The following is a 21,254-nucleotide window of genomic DNA, read 5'->3' as shown; positions in this document are numbered from 1 at the left end:
TGTGAGGTTTTCAGTGCTGAAATGTCCTGAGTAAACCAGGATGATTGCCATCCAAGCTGAAGCTGACTTTACAGGCTTTCAAGGGCCAACTGTGTGCCTCTCTTCCCAACTCTGTATTCAATGAGCTCGTGTTAGTGACTTGAAATCAGCTGGGATTTCACATTTATGCTATGGAAATTGGCCTCTGGCACAAATTGGGTTTTTGTCCCCCATCCCCCACCAAGAGCTGGTTGTGAGACATGTTCTAGCATACCAGTTTCTCCTTTGAACTTATACTCCACTCCAGAGATTTCTATCAGATCTCCTTAAGATACATTATTATACTTATTCACTAGTTTATCTCCCTCCTTGGACTGTAAACCACTTGGGACCAAGAACCATGTCCTATTCCCTGTCCTATCTCCAGCACCTTTAGCATAATACCTGGCACATTATAGGTACTTGGTAAATGTTTTACATATTAATGGAAGCTGGTCTGAAGTCTCTGCAGCCATGAGGCATTGCTCGTCCCTCTAGAGGATGAAGAATCTTCTTCCTTTGTATGTGACAGAATATGCCACAAGCCTTTTCCTTCGCATCCTGCCTGGCCTTATTCCACTTTGTATCAATGTCAGGGGTCAGTGGCAATAATGGGGACAGAGGAGGGGGAGAGCAAAGTTATCCATTTGGACATCTAGAACTGATAATGATGTCAAGCCTTCTAGGGTAATGAAGAAGAGAGAATGAAAAAAGGATAGGAAACTTAGGACACCTCAGAGAGCTCATTCAGACTCCACCTGGAGGCTCAACAGGAAACACAAATGGAAAGTGAATACCTAAGATTTTCAGGTCTGGAATCGTTTGAGCAAACCATAGTTTGGGGGCTCTCAGAATTAAAACTTATGGAAGAAATTGTGGAGTCTGAGCGAGATGCTCTGAGCAAAACATAGATGAATACCTTTTTGACCACAGATGCACATTAGAATCATCTGAGATGTTTTAAAATAAACCCATGTCTGAGTTTCATCCTGGTCCTATTAAATCAGAATCTCTGATAGAGGTATATACTAGGTATAAGTACTTTCAAATCTTACCAGGTAATCCAATGTGCAGCCAGGTGCTGGTCTGACAAAGATCAGAAACTTCCTCATTGGCAGCCCAATGAATCAGAAAGAAAACTTAAAAATGTGCTGAGGGTTGACACAGGTAAGAAATCCTAGACTTTATCCAAGGAGCAGAAGATACAGGAAAGAGGTTTATCATAGATTCTTAGGGTAGAAATTCAACCTAGGGTTTTCAAAATGGGTGGCATGGAACACTGAATATATTAAAACCCTTTGGACTTTTAACTGAAAAGGGAATTTGTTTTTAAATTCTCTCTCAGTTCTTCTGATTGAATCATTCTTTGCCTGGTGACAGTATGTCTTTCACACTCTTTCAACCCAGGGATTGGCAAACTACAGACTATGGTCAAATTCTGGCCTGTCCACTGTTTTTATAAATAAAGTTTTATTGGAACACAGCCAACCCACTCATACACATTTAATCAATGGCTGCTTTTACACTTCAGTGGCAGAGCTGAATAGTGGTAACAGAGGTTGTGTGGCCCACAAAGCCTGAAATAATTATTTTGCCAACCCCTTCCATACTTTATGCGAGTAGATCTTTTTATCAGAAAACAGATGGCAGAACCTGAGCCTTCAGCTGGCAATAGTATTTAGTTAGAATTTAATATAGTCTTTTTTGCTTTCATTTAGTTATCTATACTTATATCAACTGATATGATTTTCCACTTATGGTATTGATATAAATTTTCTTTTTAGGATAAATTTTTTGTGTGTCAACAAAATGAGTGAGTTTAAAGAAAATAGTTAACAGAACTATTAGTAGAATAGGTGGCATGTGTATTTGGCAACATTCACGAAGTTCTTACTTAAGTCTGAAGTTTGGGAAACATTGATGTATTCAGTCCCCTCATTTTATAGGTAAACTGAGGTCTAGTTATTAAGTCATTTTGCCCAGGATCACTTACTTGCTTACTTGTCCCTGAGGACAAAGCTCTTTTACCTCTAAGTGGTTACTTGTTTGTACTTTGAAACGGTTAGTGTGAATGCAACATATTGTACTACTAAAGTTCATAAATTCAAAGCCAGAAATATCCTGGCAACATTTCCACAGACATGTTTAGTAGACATTGATGGGCAATTTGAAACCCAAGGGAGTGGCCATTCACCTCTTTAAACATGACTTTTGGGTGAGTAGTGGCATATAGTTTCATTAAGTTGATAGTTTCTAGGGCATGGTTTCCTTGGAACAGCACATTTGTTTGTTTGTTTGTTTTTAAGTCTTGATTTTTGTGTTTTAAATCAAAATCTGCCTAAATGCTTGTCAGAGCAAGAAGTAAAACTACTAATTAGATAAAGAAGATGTGGTACATATACACAATGGAATATTACTCAGCCATCAGAAATGATGAATACCCACCATTTGTATTGATATGGATGCAACTGGAGAGGATTATGTTAAGTGAAGTAAGCCAAGCAGAGAAAGACAATTATCGTGTGGTTTCACTCATATGTGGAACATTAGCAATAGCATGGGGGACCATGGGGGAACAGAGGGAAATCCAAAGGGGGAGAAATCAGAGAGGGAGATGAACCATGAGAAACCACGGACCCCAAGAAACAATCTGGGTTTCAGAGGGGATGAGGGTTGGGGGAGGGGGTAACAGGGTGATGGGTATTGAGGAGGGCACTTGCTGTGTTGAGCAGTGGGTTATACTTAACTAATGAATCACTGAACACTGCATTAAGGACTAATATACTATATAAGGACTTATATACTATGCAGTGGCTAACAGAACATAATAAAAAAATTGATAGGTAAAAAAAAAAGAAAAAATATGTACCACATTGTATTTGTTGGGTCTATTTTTAAACACAGTTTCAATCTTATAAGACTATTTGGTATTTCACCATGTAATTACTGTTCCATTAGGATTCTCCACAGTCACACCGACTAACAGCAAAGCTGATTCCTCTATTCTTAGATCTTCTTCCCACTTGGGCCTTTCCAGAGGTCTGTTAATCAAGGAGGTCGACCAGATAGCTAGGCAGTGTGTCAGGAGGTCTGAATTCTAGCTAACCTTTGAAGAGTGCTGAGTACACAGAACTATTTGGCTGTTGATCTATGCTTCCAGAGATGAAATTGTAAGGTGACATATATGAAGTATATGTTTGGCCATTACTCTAAATGGGTGGGAATGGTCGCATCATTTGGAAAAAAAGGCTGAAAAGAAGAAAAACATCCACTTGATTCAGATCTTGATATGTGTTCTTAAAAAATGAGTGAAATTTTTTAGATTAAAAAAAATGACCTTCCTTCTAAATTTGGGATTATTTGTATGTTGGCATTTTGAGAATACCTTTTAATGAAGACTGCTATAATTAGGTCATTTTCCAGAAAGACAAATTTTTCAGGCTATGTCCTCTGGGTTCCACATTAAGGTGGTGTGATGGTTACCTGTCAAAGGTTGGGACCTGTCCTTAAGGAGATCTAACATTAAGACCCTCCAATATCTAATGCCCTAAGGTGGTGGATACCATCATTTCTGAAGATACTGACAATATTATCAGAAATACAATGTGACTGACCCATTATGCACTAAGCTCTGTTATAGGAAGACTAAATGGGGCAGTCCTTCTGGGGGATACACCCAAACAGAAGGGATATGAGCAAATGGACTCATGACTGTTCAATTAGTGACTTTCCAGTTGAGCTCTGCTCATCTAGGCAGGAAAACCAGCAGCTCAGCAGCTTCAGTACAGGGTGTTTCTGTAGGGAAGCCCTTCTCACTCCAGCCATCAGAAGTTTCTAATTGGCTAACAGCCTTTCAGGGGAAGCTGCTGCATCTCAGCTGCTGTTGTCACCAACAGGAGGATAAGGGTCGGTCTTGAAAAAGAGCTGGCTCTACCCTGTGATAAAAAAGGGCAATCAGGGGGCGCTTGGGTGGCTCAGTGGGTTAGGGCCTCTGCTTTCGGCTCAGGTCACGATCCCAGGGTCCTGAGATCGAGCCCCGCGTCGGGCTCTCTGCTCGGCAGGAAGCCTGCTTTCCTTCCTCTCTCTCTGCCTGCCTCTCTGCCTACTTGTGATCTCTGTCAAATAAATTTAAAAAATAATTAAAAAAAAGAGAGAGAAAGGGCAATCAGGGGGCACTTGGGTGGCTCAGTTGGTTAAGCAACTGCCTTCTGCTCAGGTCATGATCCTGGAGGCCTGGGATCAAGTCCCACGTCAGGTTCCCAGCTCCATGGGGCGTCTGCTTCTCCCTCTGACCTCCCCTCTCATGCTCTCTCACTCTGTCCCTCTCTCTCTCTCTTAAATAAATAAATAAAATCTTAAAAAAAGACAAGAAAAGAAAGGCAATCGGTGTGAGGGACTATCTCGGCCAGAGGGACGGGAATGCATGGTTCCTGACAGAAATTCAGTCAGATAAAGACAGTATGGGGGCATCTCCTGCCCTATAGCCTTGCTTCTACTAAGGTCTGTGTCTCATGAAGTGGTTCTCAACCAACCAGGGGCAATTTTGTCTCTTTGGGGACATTTGGCCATGTCTAGAAACACTGTCATAAACAGGGGAGTGCTAGTAGAATCTGGTCGTAGAGATCAGGGATTCCGCTAAATGTCCGACAAGGCACAGAACAGCCCCTCACAACATAGAATTATTTGGTTCTAATGTCATTGTTGTGAGGATCGAACAGGATGAGGGTCTACCACCCTGGCCTAATGGTTGTAACAATCGTATAAACATGTTTCTTCCAAAGGTGTTGAGAAGGCTGGGCACTAGTGCAAACGGCATACACGTACGGACTCAGACAAGGTCCCCAGTGACAGAGAGCGAGTTATATTAAGTGATATAAAAGGGAGGATTAGACGCGGAGGATGGTGTCTTTTTCCCTTAGTTTTGTTTAAAGAAACTCAGATGGCAAATCTGAAAGATGAGTCCTGGGACGAGGTAACGAGGAAGAAGAATCTGAGTTCAAGTTGGTCCAAAGTAAGAAGCTTATCATCACCCCCGGTTACTTTGTCTGCCTCACAATTACAGGCATCATGGCCTCAGCTGGCAGGAGGCTCAACCAGCAGTCTCCGCTGACTCATTCTTGGGGGCCCTTTAGTCCTGTGCTCGGCTGGACAACTTGAAGTTTCTCCTGGAGGTGGGATTACATGTATTGTCTGGAAACACGATTGTGTCCTGGGGAAAGTGACTGCCTTGATGTTGTCCACAGATGGTTTTGGGAGTCAGAAACCACTGAAGAGTGTTAGACCTCCAGATATCCAATTACTGCTATATTGCTTCAATGAAAGTGAACTTGGAGGATAAGGTGGTCGTGGGGAGATGACAGCCCTTCCTCAGCTGTGAAAAGAACCATGCCTTCAGGACTTATGAAAAATGAAGCACTTTTCTCATTAGAAAAGAATTATCCATTTCCTTCTTCTATCGCCAAAGGCTATTTTTCTGCCAATTCAATGAGAGTGTAAACTTGGGATTCATTGCTTGCAGGGAAAAAAAGAAGCAAGTGTACTCTGGGATCCTCAAGAGTCAATGATAAGTGGATAAATGGAATTGAAAAGAGTAATTGCTGGGGGCTGAGCTGGGCTCACTGAATGGTGCTGTGCACAGGGCATAACCAACAGTATGTGAACAAGTTCTGATTTGCTAAAAAGGAAACAAGGTGAAATAGCTAAATTTGCTTTGAGCAAATTTCTTTCTCCATCAGAATCAAAACAATGGATGCTATTCTCTCCCCTGGTAAGAGTTTAAAAATGCATTGGATCCAAGCCTATTAATTGTTTTTTTTAAATTCTTTTAAACATTTTTATCTTCTTCATCATTCCCACCACAACCATTCAAACCCCCATTATAGGAAGGGTGAGTTATCTCGCTGCCTTTCTATCTGACCTTTGAGTCTTCATTCTCTATTTTAGTCCATCAGCAGCAGCAGCTGTAGTAATCTTAATAAAAATAATAGTTATAAGAAAGCAATAATGATAAAGCAGTAGCCTCAAACCTCAAGGGTTGGTAAGGCCAACCCCTGCCACAGTGACAGTCCAAGGAGTAGGTATATGACCCAAGTCAGTCAGAACTTTTCCCCGACACATCATAGATGCTTAGTGAAAGAAACTGTTTTCCTTGATGTTGTTAATCTGGAGCTACATGAGGCCATGGACCTCTCTGTTTGTGTGGCCATGCTTCCCTCTCGCAAAAAAGCTTTTGCTTTTCACACGACTGGGCAATAGAAAAAGTTCATTTTCAGTTGGAGAGAATGAGGCCAACTTACGGAAAGAAGGAAAGTGAGCAAGAGGGTGAGAATGAGAGATAGATGCTAGGTGGCAAGATGATTTCCCTAGCCCCAGGGATGAACCATGGTTCATGGCTGTCCTCTTCTCCTTGACCAGTGATTCGTCTAGGAATGGACTTTTGACCAACTCTGGCCAATAAGATTGAATGGGATGCCTGCTTGGGGCTTTCCAAAAGGACTTTTCTCAGTGATGGGGGTGGTACATAAGAAGAAAGGCACTTTTTCTCTATCCCCTTCCTTCTTACTTGTGATCCTATTGTGTGAGATCATGAACTTAAACCCAGACCACTGTCTAGTACCCATGAGGGGAGTTATGGCCAGCCCCTCGAGGATGGCAGAACAGAAGAGCAGACGTGGCCTTAATGGTGTGACTGAACAGCTAAACCAACATGGAGTCTTCTCCTTTCAGCTTCGTCTGAGGGCGAGTAATTAAATGTCTCTGTTATTGAAGCCACTGTTAATCCTGTAGTCTGCTACTTGTAGTCAAACGCATACCGACTTGAAAACAAGATAAAACAGAAGAACTATGAGTTCATATTCTCCAAATTACCTCAAGCCCAGACTTCTCTCTTGAGGTTCAGATCCAGCTACCTGCTAGGCATTGTACCCAGGAGTCCCATGGAATTTCACACTCAACAGATCCCCAAACCAAACTCATCCTCATATTATGTGAACCACCACTTTGCCCTGTCCCCAGGATCTACCCCGTCTACCTGGGCACACAAGCCAGGTACCTGGGAATCACTCTATAATTTTCCTTGTCCCTCACCTACCTGTCCAGTTAGTTACATCTATTTGACCTTTTAATCTGCCCTCTTCTCTCCAATCCCATTGCCACTGTTTTAGCTGGGGGCAGGGGTTCATCATCTTACTCCAGGGCCACTGCCTCTCAAGCGTTTTACTTGTCTTTGATCATGTTTCTTTCTAGAACTTCTTCTACCAGCTTCCTTGTCATTGCCTTGCCTGATATCCCTGAGGGACTCTCCATTACCTGAGGCACTGGCTCTTAAGTGTGGTCCCTGGATCAGCAGCATCAGCATCACTAGGTAACTTGTGAGAAAACAAATTCTCAGGCCCCACTAAAGAGTTTCTACTGAATCAGACACTCTGGGGGTAGGGCCCAGCTCTCTGTTTAAACAAGCCTTCTGAAGGAATCTGAGGTACAAGGTTTAGAAGCCACTGTGGGGTTAAAGCCATGAATAAATAAATAAATAAATAAATAAATAAATAAATAAATAAATTCCTTGGTGTGGTAGGTTGAATACTATCACCCAGATTCTTGTCTACTTGGAACCTCAGAATGTGACCTTACTCGGAAACAGAATCTTTTGCTGACATAATTAGTAAAGGATCATGGATGATATCATCCTGGATTAGAATGGGTCCTAAATCCAGTGGCTGGGGTCCTTTTATGAAGAAGAGAAACAGAGACACACACAGAGGAGAAAACCATGTGAAGAAGGAGGCAGAGACTGGGCTTCCTCTGCCCTGCACCAAGAAATGCAATGCCTGGGGCTCATCAGAGGCTGAAAGAGGCAAGAAAGAAATCTTCCCTGTACCTTCCCAGGAACACCCACCCTGCTAACACCTTGATTCCAAATCCTAAGACTCCAGAACTTTGAGAGAATGTATTTCCATTGTTTGTTTTTTTTTAAGAGATTTTATTTATTTATTTGACAGACAGAGATCACAAGTAGGCAGAGAGGCAGGCAGAGAGAGGAGGAAGCAGACTCCCCACTGAGCAGAGAGCCCGACTTGATCCCAGAGCCCTGGGATCATGACCTAAGCCGAAGGCAGAGGCTTTAACCCACTGAGCCACCCAGGCGCCCCGTGTATTTCCATCGTTTTAAGCCACCTAATCTGTGGGGTGCCTGGGTGGCTCAGATGGTCAAGTGTCTGCCTTCAGCTCAGGTCTTGATCGGGGGTCCTGGGATAGTGTTCCGTGTAGGGCTCTCCACTCAGTGGGGAGTCTGCTTGTCCCTCTCCGTCTGCCCCTCCTCCCACTCATGCTCTCTTGCTCACTCACTCCTTCTCTCTCTCTCTCAGATAAATAAATAAAATCTTTTTAAAAAGCCACTCAGATTGTGATACTTTGCATATTAGCCCTAGGGTACTAATACACTTTGCATAGCAAACAAGGGCCTTTGGGTCTCACCCCTTCACATCTGTGTCACTGTTTCCTGTCCAGTGATCTATCGAAGTATGTATGGCTCACCAGTTAGGTGTCAAGCCCTGGAAACAGAGCCCTGAGTGAGCCGCAGTGTCTACCCTGCAGAAGCTCCCAGCTGAGAGGGAGGGGCTAGCAGCTGCACAGGCAGGTGATGCTTAATGGATTAAGTGCGTTGGTGAGTGGAGAGCTGTACTTCCGGTAGCATTACCCTTCTTGTACATCTCTGTGCAAACTCCAGCACTGTAAAGAATGCCCTTCTCCATGTCAGGAAGCCTGTTCTATTTCTTCCTCCCACACAGCATCACTCCCTCCTCCGTCCAAGTTTTGGACATGTTTCTCTTAGTGCATCCATCACACATTGTTGTAATTATTTGTTCGCCTCCCTTGCTAGACTGTGGGCTATTTAAAGGGCATGGATTGTGGTCTTTTATTTCTCTCTCTCTCTTTTTTTTTTTTATCTGTAGAGCCCCAAACAGTATCTGGCTCATAGGAGTTCTCTTTTTTCTTCCTTCCTTTCTTCCTTCTTCCTTTTCTTTTCCTTCCTTCCTTCCTTCCTTCCTTCCTTCCTCCCTCCCTCCCTCCCTCCCTCCATTCCTTCCTTCCTTATCTTAGAGAGGGGAGAAAGAGAAAGATGGAAAGAGAAAAATAGAGAGCATGAGCACAGGTAGGAGCAGAAGGAGAGGGAGAAGCAGACTCCCTGCTGATCAGAAAGCCTGACACAGGGCTTGATCCCAAGACCCAGGGATCATTACCTGAGCTGAAGGCAGACCTTTAACCAACTGCAGCACCCGGGCACCTTCATAAGAGTTTCTTTCAAAGAATATGTTGAACCGCTGGGAAGGATGAAGAGGAGCTTCCTTCCTCTGCTGGTGAAGGGACCGTTGAGCTACCTTTTCTCTACGCATGCGGGATGTGTGGTGGGAGAATGCAGTCTGCGGTCAGGTGGACATCAGAATGGGGCAGTTTCCTGGGTTGCATTTGGTGTGAGAGCCTTGGAGGAGGATTCAGGGCTAAGCTGCCTTAGGAGGATACGGACAGCTCTGCAGGCTCAATGATGAGAGTGGTTCTTAGGCAAATCTGGGCTCCATACCAGGCCTGTGAGATACTTTTGCTTCAATATTCATTCTCACACTTGAACAAACATCAGAATCAACTGGAGGGGCTTATTCAGCAGCAGCTGCTGGGCCCTAGGCCTTGAATTTCTGATTCTGTAGATCTGGAGTGGGGCCTGATGATCTGCTTTCCTAACAAGATCCTAGGTTATTCCAATGATGGTCTGCGGGCCACATTTGGGCACATTCCTGCACTAGAGGAACACCTGACATTAGATCCATGGCTCTCAACTTTGGGTACATTAGAATCACTTGGGGAGTTTCTAAAAATACAAATATAAGGACCTTACTCACACATTGGTTTGGGGGTGCACCAGGTCATAGGGATTTGGATTCCAACCGAACAAAACATTGGTTTGAGTAAGGTTTATCTATAAAATGAAATTAATTCATCAAATTTTATCGAGCAGTTGCTGTGTGTCAGGTTTTGTGTCTTTATAATGGGGACAATGTAATAGGGTTTTGTAATGGGGATACAAAGATGAACAAGTGAGTTATCAGTCAAGTGTTGGGGAGATGTGTGAACAGATAGTTCTAAAATCACATGGGAGGGGAATGATGGCATTATATGTAGAGTAGCATAAAAGCACTAAGGAAGAGCACTAAATCTAGCTGGGGGGCTGGGGGAGAGGAAGGAAGCTCAGGGATGGGGGTATAGAAAAGATAATGATCCAGTTCAATAGTTTAGAAATCCTGGTAAGTTAGCTTCTGGTTAGTATAATGTGAGCCCAAGGCACTATGTGAAGAACTTCTACCTAAATCCTAATCTGTGCTTCAACCCTCACTAGACAAATTATTTAATCTTTCCTTGCTTCACTTTCCCCATATTTCAAAGGGGGATAATAATACTACCTCCCTCACAGAGTTGTGTGAGGACTAAAGGACACATGAGTGTGGAGTGCTTGGTAGGGTGAAGGACTCAAACTTCACCCCATGTCCCCAGAACAGCTCATGGTCTAGCAAGAACTTGAGAAATGTCAGTAATCATCAGCATCCTTTCAAAAGGCTGCCTTGAAACCTCCAGTTATGTCCACCATCACTGGGAATCTTGTTGTTTCTGTTGTGAGCAGAGCAGATATATGCTGGGTTCCATCCCCTACACCAAGAGGCCCCAGGCTTCTATATCTTTAAAGCTCTTGTGTCAGTTTTTTTGATTTGTATGATTTTCCTTCTGTTAGTGTATTTGTTCTTGACAGCATTTTTTCCACCTCTTTAAAATGACTGCTTTTTCGCTACCATAGACAAGAAACCCTGCAAAGCCAGGACTGTGTGATTGTGTCTAATATACTGCCACCTTGTTTGTTGGGGGATTTTTTTTATTACTGCTTCAGTTTCCTTGATGATTATGGGTCTGTTCAGGTTTTCTATTTCTTCCTGTTTCAGTTTTGGTAGTTTATATGTTTGTAAGAATGGGTCCATTTCTTCCAGATTGCCTAATTTGTCAATACCTATGAGTCAATATAGTTGCTCATAATATGTTCTTATAATTGTTTGTATTTCTTGGTGTTGGTTGTAATCTCTCCTCTTTCATTCACAATTTTATTAATTTGGTTCCTTTCTCTTTTCTTTTTGGTAAGTCTGGCCAGGGGTTTGTTGACCTTAATTCTTTCAGAGTACAGGGCAGGATGGCCTCCCAGGGGCAATTCTATCAAACACTTAAAGAAGAATTAATACCTATTCTTCTGAAGCTGTTTCAAAATATAGAAATGCAGGGCACCGGGGTGGCTCAGTGGGTTAAAGCCTCTGCCTTCGGCTTAGGTCATGATCTCAGGGTCCTGGGATTGAGCCCCATGTAGGGCTCTCTGCTCAGCAGGGAGCCTGCTTCCTCCTCTCTCTCTGTCTGCCTCTCTGCCTACTTGTGATCCCTGTCTGTCAAATAAATAAACTAAAAAAAAAAAAAAAAAAAGGAAGGAAAACTTCCAAACTCATTCTATGAGGTCAGCATCACTTTGATCCCCAAACCAGACAAAGACCCCACCAAAAAGGACAAGTACAGATAAATATCCCTGATGAACATGGATGCCAAAATTCTCACCAAGATATCAGCCAATAGGATCCAACAGTACATTAAAAAGATTATTCACCACGACCAAGTGGGATTTATTACTGTGCTACAAGGTTGGTTCAACATCTGCAAATCAATGTGATAAATCACATTAATAAAAGAAAGGACAAGAACCACTGATGCAGAAAAAGCACTTGATAAAACACAGCATCTTTTTTTTTAGGAGTAGAACTTATTAAAGTGAAATTAAATCAGCGTAGGATAATTTTAGTGATCTTGGTGATGATGATGATGATTCAGACCCCTCAGAGGCGCACACAGTGCTTTTTATACAGTAGAGGCTCAGTAAATAGCATATGAATTTACATTTTAATCTACAGGGCTGCCATCCTGGTCAACTACTGGTAACTCTATTCATACAGAAAAGCATAAGAAATAGCATCCTTTCTTGATTAAAACTCTTCACAGTGTAGGAATAAGAGGGAACATACCTCAATATCATAAAATCCATCTACAAAAAGCCCACAGTGAATATTATTCTCAGTGGGGAGAAACTGAGAGCTTTTCCCCTAAGGTCAGAAACATGACAAGAATGTCCACTCTTACCACCATTGTTTAACATAGTACCAGAAGTCCTAGTCTCAGCAATCAGACAACAAAAAGAAATAAAAGGCATTCAAATTGGCAAAGAAGTCAAACTCTCACTCTTCACAGATGACATGATACTTTATTTGGAAAACCTGAAAGACTCCACCCCAAAATTGCTAGAATTCATACAGGTGTTCAGCAAAGTGGCAGGATGTAAAATCAATGCACAGAAATCAGTCGCATTTCTATACACTAACAATGAGACAGAAGAAAGAGAAATTAAGGAGTCAATCCCATTTACAACTGCACCCAAAACTGTAAGATACCTAGGAATAAATCTAACCAAAGAGGTAAAGGATCTGTATCCTAAAAACTATAAAACACTTATGAAAGAAATTGAGGAAGACACAAAGAAATGGGAAAACGTTCCATGCTCATGGATTGGAAGAACAAATATTGTTAAAATGTCTATGCTGGGGTGCCTGGGTGGCTCAGTGGGTTAGGGCCTCTGCCTTCAGCTCGGGTCGTGATTCCGGAGTCCCGGGGTCGAGCCCCGCATCAGGCTCTCTGCTCGTCGGGGAGCCTGCTTCCTCCTCTCTCTGCCTGCCTCTCTGCCTGCTTGTGATCTCTGTCTGTCAAGTAAATAAATAAAATCTTTTAAAAAAATAAATAAAATGTCCATGCTACCCAGAGCAATCTATACATTCGATGCAATCCCTATCAAAATACCATTGACATTTTCCACAGAGCTGGAACAAATAATCCTAACATTTGTACGGAACTAGAAAAGACCCTTAATAGCCAGAGGAATATCAAAAAAGAAGACCAAAACTGATGGCATCACAATTTTGGACTTCAAGCTATGTTACAAAGCTGTAATCATCAAGACAGTATGGTACTGTCACAAAAGCAGACACATAAATCAATGGAACAGAACAGAGAGCCCAGAAATGGACTCTCAATTCTGTGGCCAAAAATCTTTGACAAAATAGGAAAGAATATCCGACGAAGAGATGCCTGGGTACCTGAGTTGGTTAAGTATCTGCCTTCAGCTCAGGTCATGATCCCAGGGTCCTGGAATTGAGCCCCGAATTGGCCTTGTTGCTCAGCAGGGAGGCTGCTTCTCCCTTTCCTCCCTACCTTTCATCCCTGCATGTGCTCTCTCTCTTGCTATCTCTCTCTGTCGAATAAAAAAAAAAAATAGCCAATGGAAAAAAGACAGTCTCTTCAACAAATGGTATTGGGAAAGTTGGACAGTCTCATGTAGAAGAATGAAATTGGACCATTTACTTACGCCATATACAAAGATAAACTCGAAATGGATGAAAGACCCAAATGTCAGACAGGAATTCATTAAAATTCTATAGGAGAACACACAACCTCTTTGACCTTGGCCACAGCAATTTCTTGCTAGACATTCCTCCAAAGGCAAGGGAAACAAAAGCATAAATGAACTATTGGTACCTCATTAAGATTAAAAAGCTTTTACAAAGGAAACAGTCAACAAAACTAAAGGCAACCTACAAATGGGAGAAGATATTTGCAAATGACATATCAGATAAAAGGCTAGTATCTAAGATCTATAAAGAACTTATCAAACTCAACACCCAAAAAACAAATACTTCAGTTAGGAAATGGGCAGAAGACATGAACAGACATTTCTCTAAAGAAGACATACAAATGGCCAACAGATACATGAAAAATGGTCCACATCCTTTGGCATCAGGGAAATACAAATCAAAACCACAATGAGATACCACCTCATACCAGTCAGAATGGTTAAAATGAATGTCAGGCAGCAACAAATGTTGGTGAGGATACAGAGAAAGGGGAAACCTCTTACACTATTGGGGGAATGCAGCCTGATGCAGCCACTCTGGAAAAGAGTATGAAGGTTCCTCAAGAAGCTAAAAATAGAGCTACCCTATGACCCAGCAACTGCACTTCTAGGTATTTACCCCAAAGATACAAATGTAGTGATCTGAAGGGGCACGTGCTTCCCAATGTTTATAGCAGCAATGTCCACAGTAGCCAAACTGTGGAAAGAGCCAAGATGTCCATTCACAGATAAATGGACAAAGATGTGGTTTATTTATTTATTTTTTTAAAAGATTTTATTTATTTGTTTATTTGACAGAGAGAGATCACAAGTAGGCAGAGAGGCAGGCAGAGAGAGAGGGGGAAGCAGGCTTCCCACCGAACAGAGAGCCCGACATGGGGCTCGATCCCAGGACCCTGAGACCATGACCTGAGCTGAAGGCAGAGACTTAACCCATTGAGCTGCCCAGGCGCCTCGAAGATGTGGTTTATATATACAATGGAATATTACTCAGCCATCAAAAGGATGGAATCTTACCATTTGCATTGATGTGGACAGAACTGGAGGGTATTATGCTGAGCAAAATAAGTCAGACAGAGAAAGACAGTTATCATACGGTTTCATTCATATGTGGAATATAAGAAATAGTGCAGAGGATCATAGGGGAAGGGAGGGAAAATGGAATGGGAGGAAATCAGAGAGGGAGACTCTTAACTCTGGGAAACAAATGGAGGGTTGCTGGAGGGGAGGTGGGTGGGGGGATGGCATAACTGGATCATGGGCATGAAGGAGGGCATGTGATGTGACAAGCCGAGCACTGGGTGTCACACAACTGATGAGCCACAAGTCTACATCTGAAGCTAATGATGTATTATATGCTGGCTAACTGAATTTAAATAAAAAATAAAATAAAATACAGCCAACTCTGAATGGGAGGCTTGTTTTTAAGTGAAGAAGGGATGCTGTAGCGCAATTCCTATTTTGACATCAGAGGCCCATTTTGGTTCCTCCTATAGCCATGGTGGTGTTCCGAAGGACTAATTTTCTGGGGTAAATGATTTCCTAATAGTAGAGGTAGGACTGCATGATCTAGGCTGGATTCTGCTTGGTTTCTTTCACTAATTCTCTGGGGTTTGGGATACACTTTAAGGCCAGCTCTCGGTTAAAACCACACTTACTTTATCCCACATTCCCAGTCACATTTTTACTTGCCTCCAGAGCCTCCCTTCTCTTCTCGGGCATCTGGACCGATTCCCACCTGTTGTTTGGCTCCTGGGTGTTCCTAATCCACCTGCGTCTGAGCTTGCCTGTTCCCCTCCCATAAGTCCCAAACTGTTTTCCATTTTAGACAAGATTTATGTTGGCTAAATATTGGCACAAGCAAGTCATAAATGTGGCATGTTCCCAAACACCGTAGCAGATCGCTGAGCAGATGTTCTAACATTGACAAGTTGTTTTTCACTTATGGGCACTTCCAAGGACACCTGCTTTCATCGGTGGTATGCTGATCTGCTCTTGGAAGAACAGTGTTATGCTCCAGTTCAGCATTTCTCAAACTCAGCTGCACCTTTAGCACCACCTGGGGAACATCTGCAAATCCCAGTGCCCAGGCCAACCACCAGACCAGTTAATTCAGACTTGCTGGCTTCAGTGGTTTTTAAAACTCCGCAGGTGATTCCAATGTGCAGCCAAGTGTGAGAACTTGTTTCCTAGTGGCTTCTCAGACCGTCCTACGCTAAGAATCCCTGCAGGATCTTGCTAAAATGCAGACCCTTCGTGGGCCTGGGATTCTGCATTTCTAACAAACACCCAGGTAATACAGATGCTGTCTCTATTCCAGGAACCACACTTTGAAGGGCCAGGCGAGTTATTCCTAGTGCCTGTTTATCAGCCTTACAAATGATTTTCCAGAAACCAAATGTCCTCTTGAGTTTGTGATTATTTCAACATTTGTCCACGGCTCCCCTGAATCTTGCTTTCTCCCTATTGCTCTGCCCATACTCTGTAGCCATACCCTAACGGCAAAGAGATTTCACTATTGATCTCAATTCTGGATTTTCCTCCAGATAGCGATTCTCCTGAAAACAACACACGCAAGAGAACAGAGGAGCCCTTTCACTAAACCAAAGCAGATTTTCCCATGGAAAACCTTATTTTTAAATAATATGATTTTCTAGAATCTTCCAAAAATAAGATTTGGAAATCGTATTTTTCTGTTGATGCACAAAGCTCATTGAGCACAAGGACACGTCCTCTAGGCTAAGCAAACTCTGGACATTGTGTGATTTAGCAAATGTTAGGAACCCCTTATCCGGGTTAATACTGCTCCAAATAAGTTAGTCATAAGCACTATGTCTTCAGTTGAAAGAAACTATTAATGATAGCAACAGGACTGGGGGAAGCACAAAATAAAAAAGTAATCTCCAGTTTTCCGAATTGGCTAGGAAAGCCTCTATACCACAGTTCCTTGGAAAATGTAGTTTCCTGACCAATATCCAACTGGCTTTGGAGTAGTATCTGTCAAGAAATTGTCTGTGGATCCCAGTCCATGGACATACCCTTGGGAATTCATAACTTTCCTAGTAGACTTTTAAGATCCATGTTTAGGTGCGCCTGGGTGGCTCAGTGGGTTAAGCCTCCACCTTTGGCTCAGGTCATGATCTCAGGGTCCTGGGATCGAGCCCCATATTGGGCTCTCTGCTCAGCAGGGAGCCTGCTTCCTCCTCTCTCTCTGCCTGCCTCTCTGCCTACTTGTAATCTCTGTCGGGTTAATAAATAAAATCTTAAAAAAAAAAGACCTTATTAAAAAAATAAAATCTGTGTTTACTGCTAGCTGGTAATAACTTAAAAACTAACGTAAAGCATATTAAATGATCAGGATGACCAAGAGCAAGCACACAATTTCAACACTTATATTTGTGTTTCTATTTATGATTGTATACATGCCAGATAGCCGTAGTTTAATTGTTGCAAGCCAATGATGAAAGATTAGAGAACAGAGAGAGGTAGGTTTAATATAAAAATCATGCATGTTAGCCAAGAGAAGTCCCAATTGTTTTATAGGGAGTCTTACAAACACAAGCTTCTCAGTTTTGGATAGAGAAATATTACAGTAGAACTAAAAAGTCACACATCACATCCTAGTTTAGACATGCTGTAACGCAAAAGAAACCATATGATAGCCATCAGGGCCATTTTTTACACTGACTGTGGCCATTTAATCCCAGCAAGATAATATTATCTATTATGCTAAATCAATGGCATGCATTTATTTGCACCTTCTCAACTCGGATTCTACTAGTATTTAGTTTTATATATTTGTTTTGGTTGTGCAAAACAAACTTCAAAACCAGAAACATTAGAGGTTGAAGTCTGTACATATTCAAGTTGCTTTCTAATGTAAATAACTGAAATCATTACCAGGATGATTTTTTTGTTCTTTTCAGAAGATTTTGCATTTACTTATGTAGAAACACAGTCTTAGAACATATTCATTCCTTGTGCTATGTTAAATTCCATTCGCATTTTCTAAACTATCCTAGTGGCCATCTGTAGCATCACGCTCTCCACCGTAAGGCATGACTAAGGGGACACTGCTGGGAACGGAAGCGGAGCTCCTAGACCCCCTTTCTACTGCAGCTGCAAACATTGTAACAGACATTTTCCAGGGAAAGATTTCCCTGCTTGGGAGCTGTGTCTGCTGATGACATCTGCGGGCTGGAGGATGGTGGAGGGTCCGATGGGACAAGTCACTGGTGAGTAAATACTGGGACCATGAGAGAGTCCAGTTGTGCCTATGATTTGGAGGGAAAATCAGTGCTTACAGGCTGTTGGGCCTCTGGCTGTCCATGCCCTGATGGGTGGCTGAGAGGCTGCAGGGCTGCCGAGGGTTGGCTGTCCCCTTTGGGCAACTGGTGACTGCCGTCTGAGAGGGAGTAAGACTGGCTCTGAGAATTCAAAAAAGAAATACATAAAAATGCTAGACCACTCACACAAGCCAGCTGCCCTGTGGAGATGACACTCCAAAGATAAAAATCTCTTCCTAAACTGCTATGGCAGGGACCCTCTGCAGCTATCAGAAGTATCTTAAAAATAGGTTTTAGTATCTCTGAAAGATACCGAATGGCAGGCTCTTGGCTAGTGAAACAAGAAAAAAAGAAAAGAAGAAATGTTATCTACAAAAGGTTTGAAATATGACACTCCCTGAAGAAGTTATTTGTAGGCTTGCAACCACCAAGTGCAGGTTTAATTTGTAGCAAAGGGAAAAAAGCTTATAAACAAAGTTTAAGTTTACAGAACATTCTGGGGTTTCATTCTCTTTAGTCCTAGTTTACATAGAATAAATCATTCTTGCCATGGGGAGCTAGAGTAGGTGCAGCCAGACCATATTAAATAAAATGCTTACTGCAACAGCTTTAGACACATATTTTTCAATATTAAAAAAAATCAAGATTTTTTTTTATCCTTAAATATACCACGATTTATATATATATTTTTTTTTCTGATAAACTTCCACCAAAGTATCCTGGTTAAACTGTTCCCTAGACTTCCACTGCAAGTTAACAAATTTATTTCCTTTTATTTCTTTTTTTCCTTTAAATTATTTTTATTAACATATAATGTCTTATTAGCCCCAGGGGTACAGGTCTGTGAATCATCAGGCTTACACGTTTCACAGCATTCACCATAGCCCATACCCTCCCCAATGTCCATCACCTCCTCCCCTCTCAAAAATTAAGATTTAAATCTGCCCTGCCTTGTGCCTAGTTGGTTCCAAATGGTAGTATTCTAGTCAGTTTTTAGTCATTCATAGTTTATAGACACAGTATTCCACATGGGCCTAGACATTTCAGGAAAAAACCCCAAACCCAAAGATTAAGTCCATTCCCCGGATATCTGCAGATATCCAAATGTTTGATGCTTCTTAGAATACTGGAACATGTTCATCTTTCAGCCCACACTATATACAGCCTTGTAGGGATACTTTTACCTTGGCCTATGGCTGTTTACAACATGAACCTGTCTTCCCCACAAAACTTAGGTGGGCATAGCTACGAGATTTTGTGTGACTTTGCCACAACTAACAGCTTTAGTCATATGGTCCACAAATCCATATTAACCATTTGCTCTGTGACGGGTACTGTTTACTGTCTCATTTTAAATACTTCTCTTTAGCCCCTCCTAAAAGATTTTTGACTAACGGAGAGAAAGTATATTGTAAGTACATTTTAAAAGCATGGTATGCTATTGTGAAAACCATCACACAATAAGGATTAATCACAATGATCAAGTATAGAAGTATCAATCATGATTTCTCAGTTTAAACTTCTCCACATGCTAACTACAACGAAAACTTTTTTGACTTCCAAAGGCAATAAATACTTACATGACGATTGCCCATTTTCGTTTTTCTAACACAGTTGTTCTGTATTTCATTAAGAGATGGGCTCTCATACAGGCCAAGTTTATAATAGTTTCAGTAATAGCTCTTGAGTTTAATGAGTAACTTTTGGCACGGAATTTGAATACATCGTTGGGGATGGGTAGGGAGTGGCGATAGCTAAAAATGAGCTTAACCTTCCTAAGCTGGCTTTCTAGGCTGTCTTTTCAAAATAAAGTATTTGTTAATACATCAAGGATAGACTTTTTAAGGTGAATAGTTTATTCTCAACTAAACCTGTCTCACTTCTGGATTCCTGAATCACTATTTTTTAATTTTAGGTATTTATTTAAAATTTTATACCTTGTAGTAATAAAGGCATTCACTAAACAAGACTGAAAATGATGTTTTACTAACATCGCTGTTAACTATTACACAGAATCCTTCTGAGGGTGACTTTGAGTGATGCCAATACCATATTTATAATCTAGCTAATTTTTAAACTGAAAAAGTAATATGTGTAGTTGATAGTTTTTTTGCTAATAGTGAGAAAGGGTACTGTGAAAAGTAAGCCTACTGACCTCCCCGGCCCTTCTCCCAGTGTTGTTGTTGTTGTTGTTGTTTTAAGATTTTATTTATTTATTTGGGGGGGGGAGAGAGAGAGAGAGAGAGCATGAGAGCAGAGAAGGTCAGAAGGAGAAGCAGACTCCCCATGGAGTTGGGAGCCAGATGCGGGACTCAAGCCCAGGACTCTGGGGTCATGACCTGAGTTGAAGGTAGTTGCTTAACCAACTGAGCCACCCAGGTGCCCCTGCTCTCAGTGGTTTTTGATGGTTTGCATAGAGAGCCCTGTCTGCCTGTCTCTATTTATCTGACTCTGTTTATCTCTTTTTCTCCCTTCCTTCCTTCCTTCATTCTCTCCCTTCCCTCCCTCCTTCTCTTCTTTCTCTGGCCTGTACTTTTTGTTTGTTTTGTTTTGTTTTGTTATCAACAAATGGGTTTGTGCAATTCATCCTAAGCTTTTATGCCTCATATACTAAAGAGATATATGACACCGGCACATTGCTTTTCCAGTGGCCACATAGTAGTCTGCTGTGAGTATGAACCAAACCTTCTATCATCAGTCCACTGTTCAAGGTCATTTAGGGTTTTGTTTTGGGGGTTTTGTTTTTTGTTTTTTGTTTTTTTTGGCTTTTGTGGGACTATCTTCATTTGTACATCTTTACCTGTATGTGCATGTTTATCTGCAAAACAAAAGTCTCAGGATGTAATTGCTGATCAAAGAGTAATTAGCATGTGCTGTAAAGAGCACTGGGTGTCATGTAAGACTGATGAATCATAGTCCTGTACCCCTGAAACAAATAATACATTGCAAGTTTATTAATTGAATTTAAATTTAAAAAATTTTAAAAAAGAATATATGCATTTAAAAGTCTGATAGCTGCACCTGGGTGGCTCAGTCAGTTAGATTTTGCTCAGGTCATAATCCCAGGACCCTGAGATGGAGCCCCAGGTCAGGCTCCCGGCTGAGCAGGGAGCCTGCTTCTCCCTCTCCCTCTGTATCTTCCCTTGCTCATGCGCGTGCACGCTCTCTCTCAAATAAAGGAATAAAATCTTAAAAAAAAAATCTGATTGATCTTGCCCAGTGTTCTCTGCACAGACATCAAAATGCTGAACTAGTCCAAGTCAAGCTGACTCTTGAGCCTGAATTTCTTTTCCTATTTATTTTTTTCTGAGCCTGGCTTTCAAAAGGTGGAATGTATATCCCCCTACAACAATAGCCAGGGCTCATTTTTTCTACATACTGGCCACGCTAAATACTATGAGGGTTTTTCATTTCTGTCA

The 21,254-nt window shown here is 41.8% G+C and overlaps 1 protein-coding gene across 1 annotated transcript in view; it reads right to left on the bottom strand.

Annotated features, from left to right (window-relative positions):
* The window catches only part of ANXA13 (annexin A13), a 58,939-nt gene extending 39,509 nt beyond the window's left edge, over positions 1 to 19,430 (bottom strand). The window contains exons 1-2 of the mRNA XM_044244992.1: positions 19,416 to 19,430; positions 17,854 to 17,976 (exon numbers count right to left, since the gene is read on the bottom strand). Of these exons, the coding sequence (XP_044100927.1) occupies positions 17,854 to 17,976; positions 19,416 to 19,430 (138 nt within the window). The remainder of the gene's footprint in view (positions 1 to 17,853; positions 17,977 to 19,415) is intronic.
* Positions 19,431 to 21,254: the final 1,824 nt, after the last annotated feature.

This window comes from Neovison vison, chromosome 4, assembly GCF_020171115.1.
Source record: "Neovison vison isolate M4711 chromosome 4, ASM_NN_V1, whole genome shotgun sequence".
Classification (NCBI taxonomy): domain Eukaryota; kingdom Metazoa; phylum Chordata; class Mammalia; order Carnivora; family Mustelidae; genus Neogale; species Neogale vison.
This window is presented reverse-complemented; position numbering and strand designations above follow the sequence as displayed.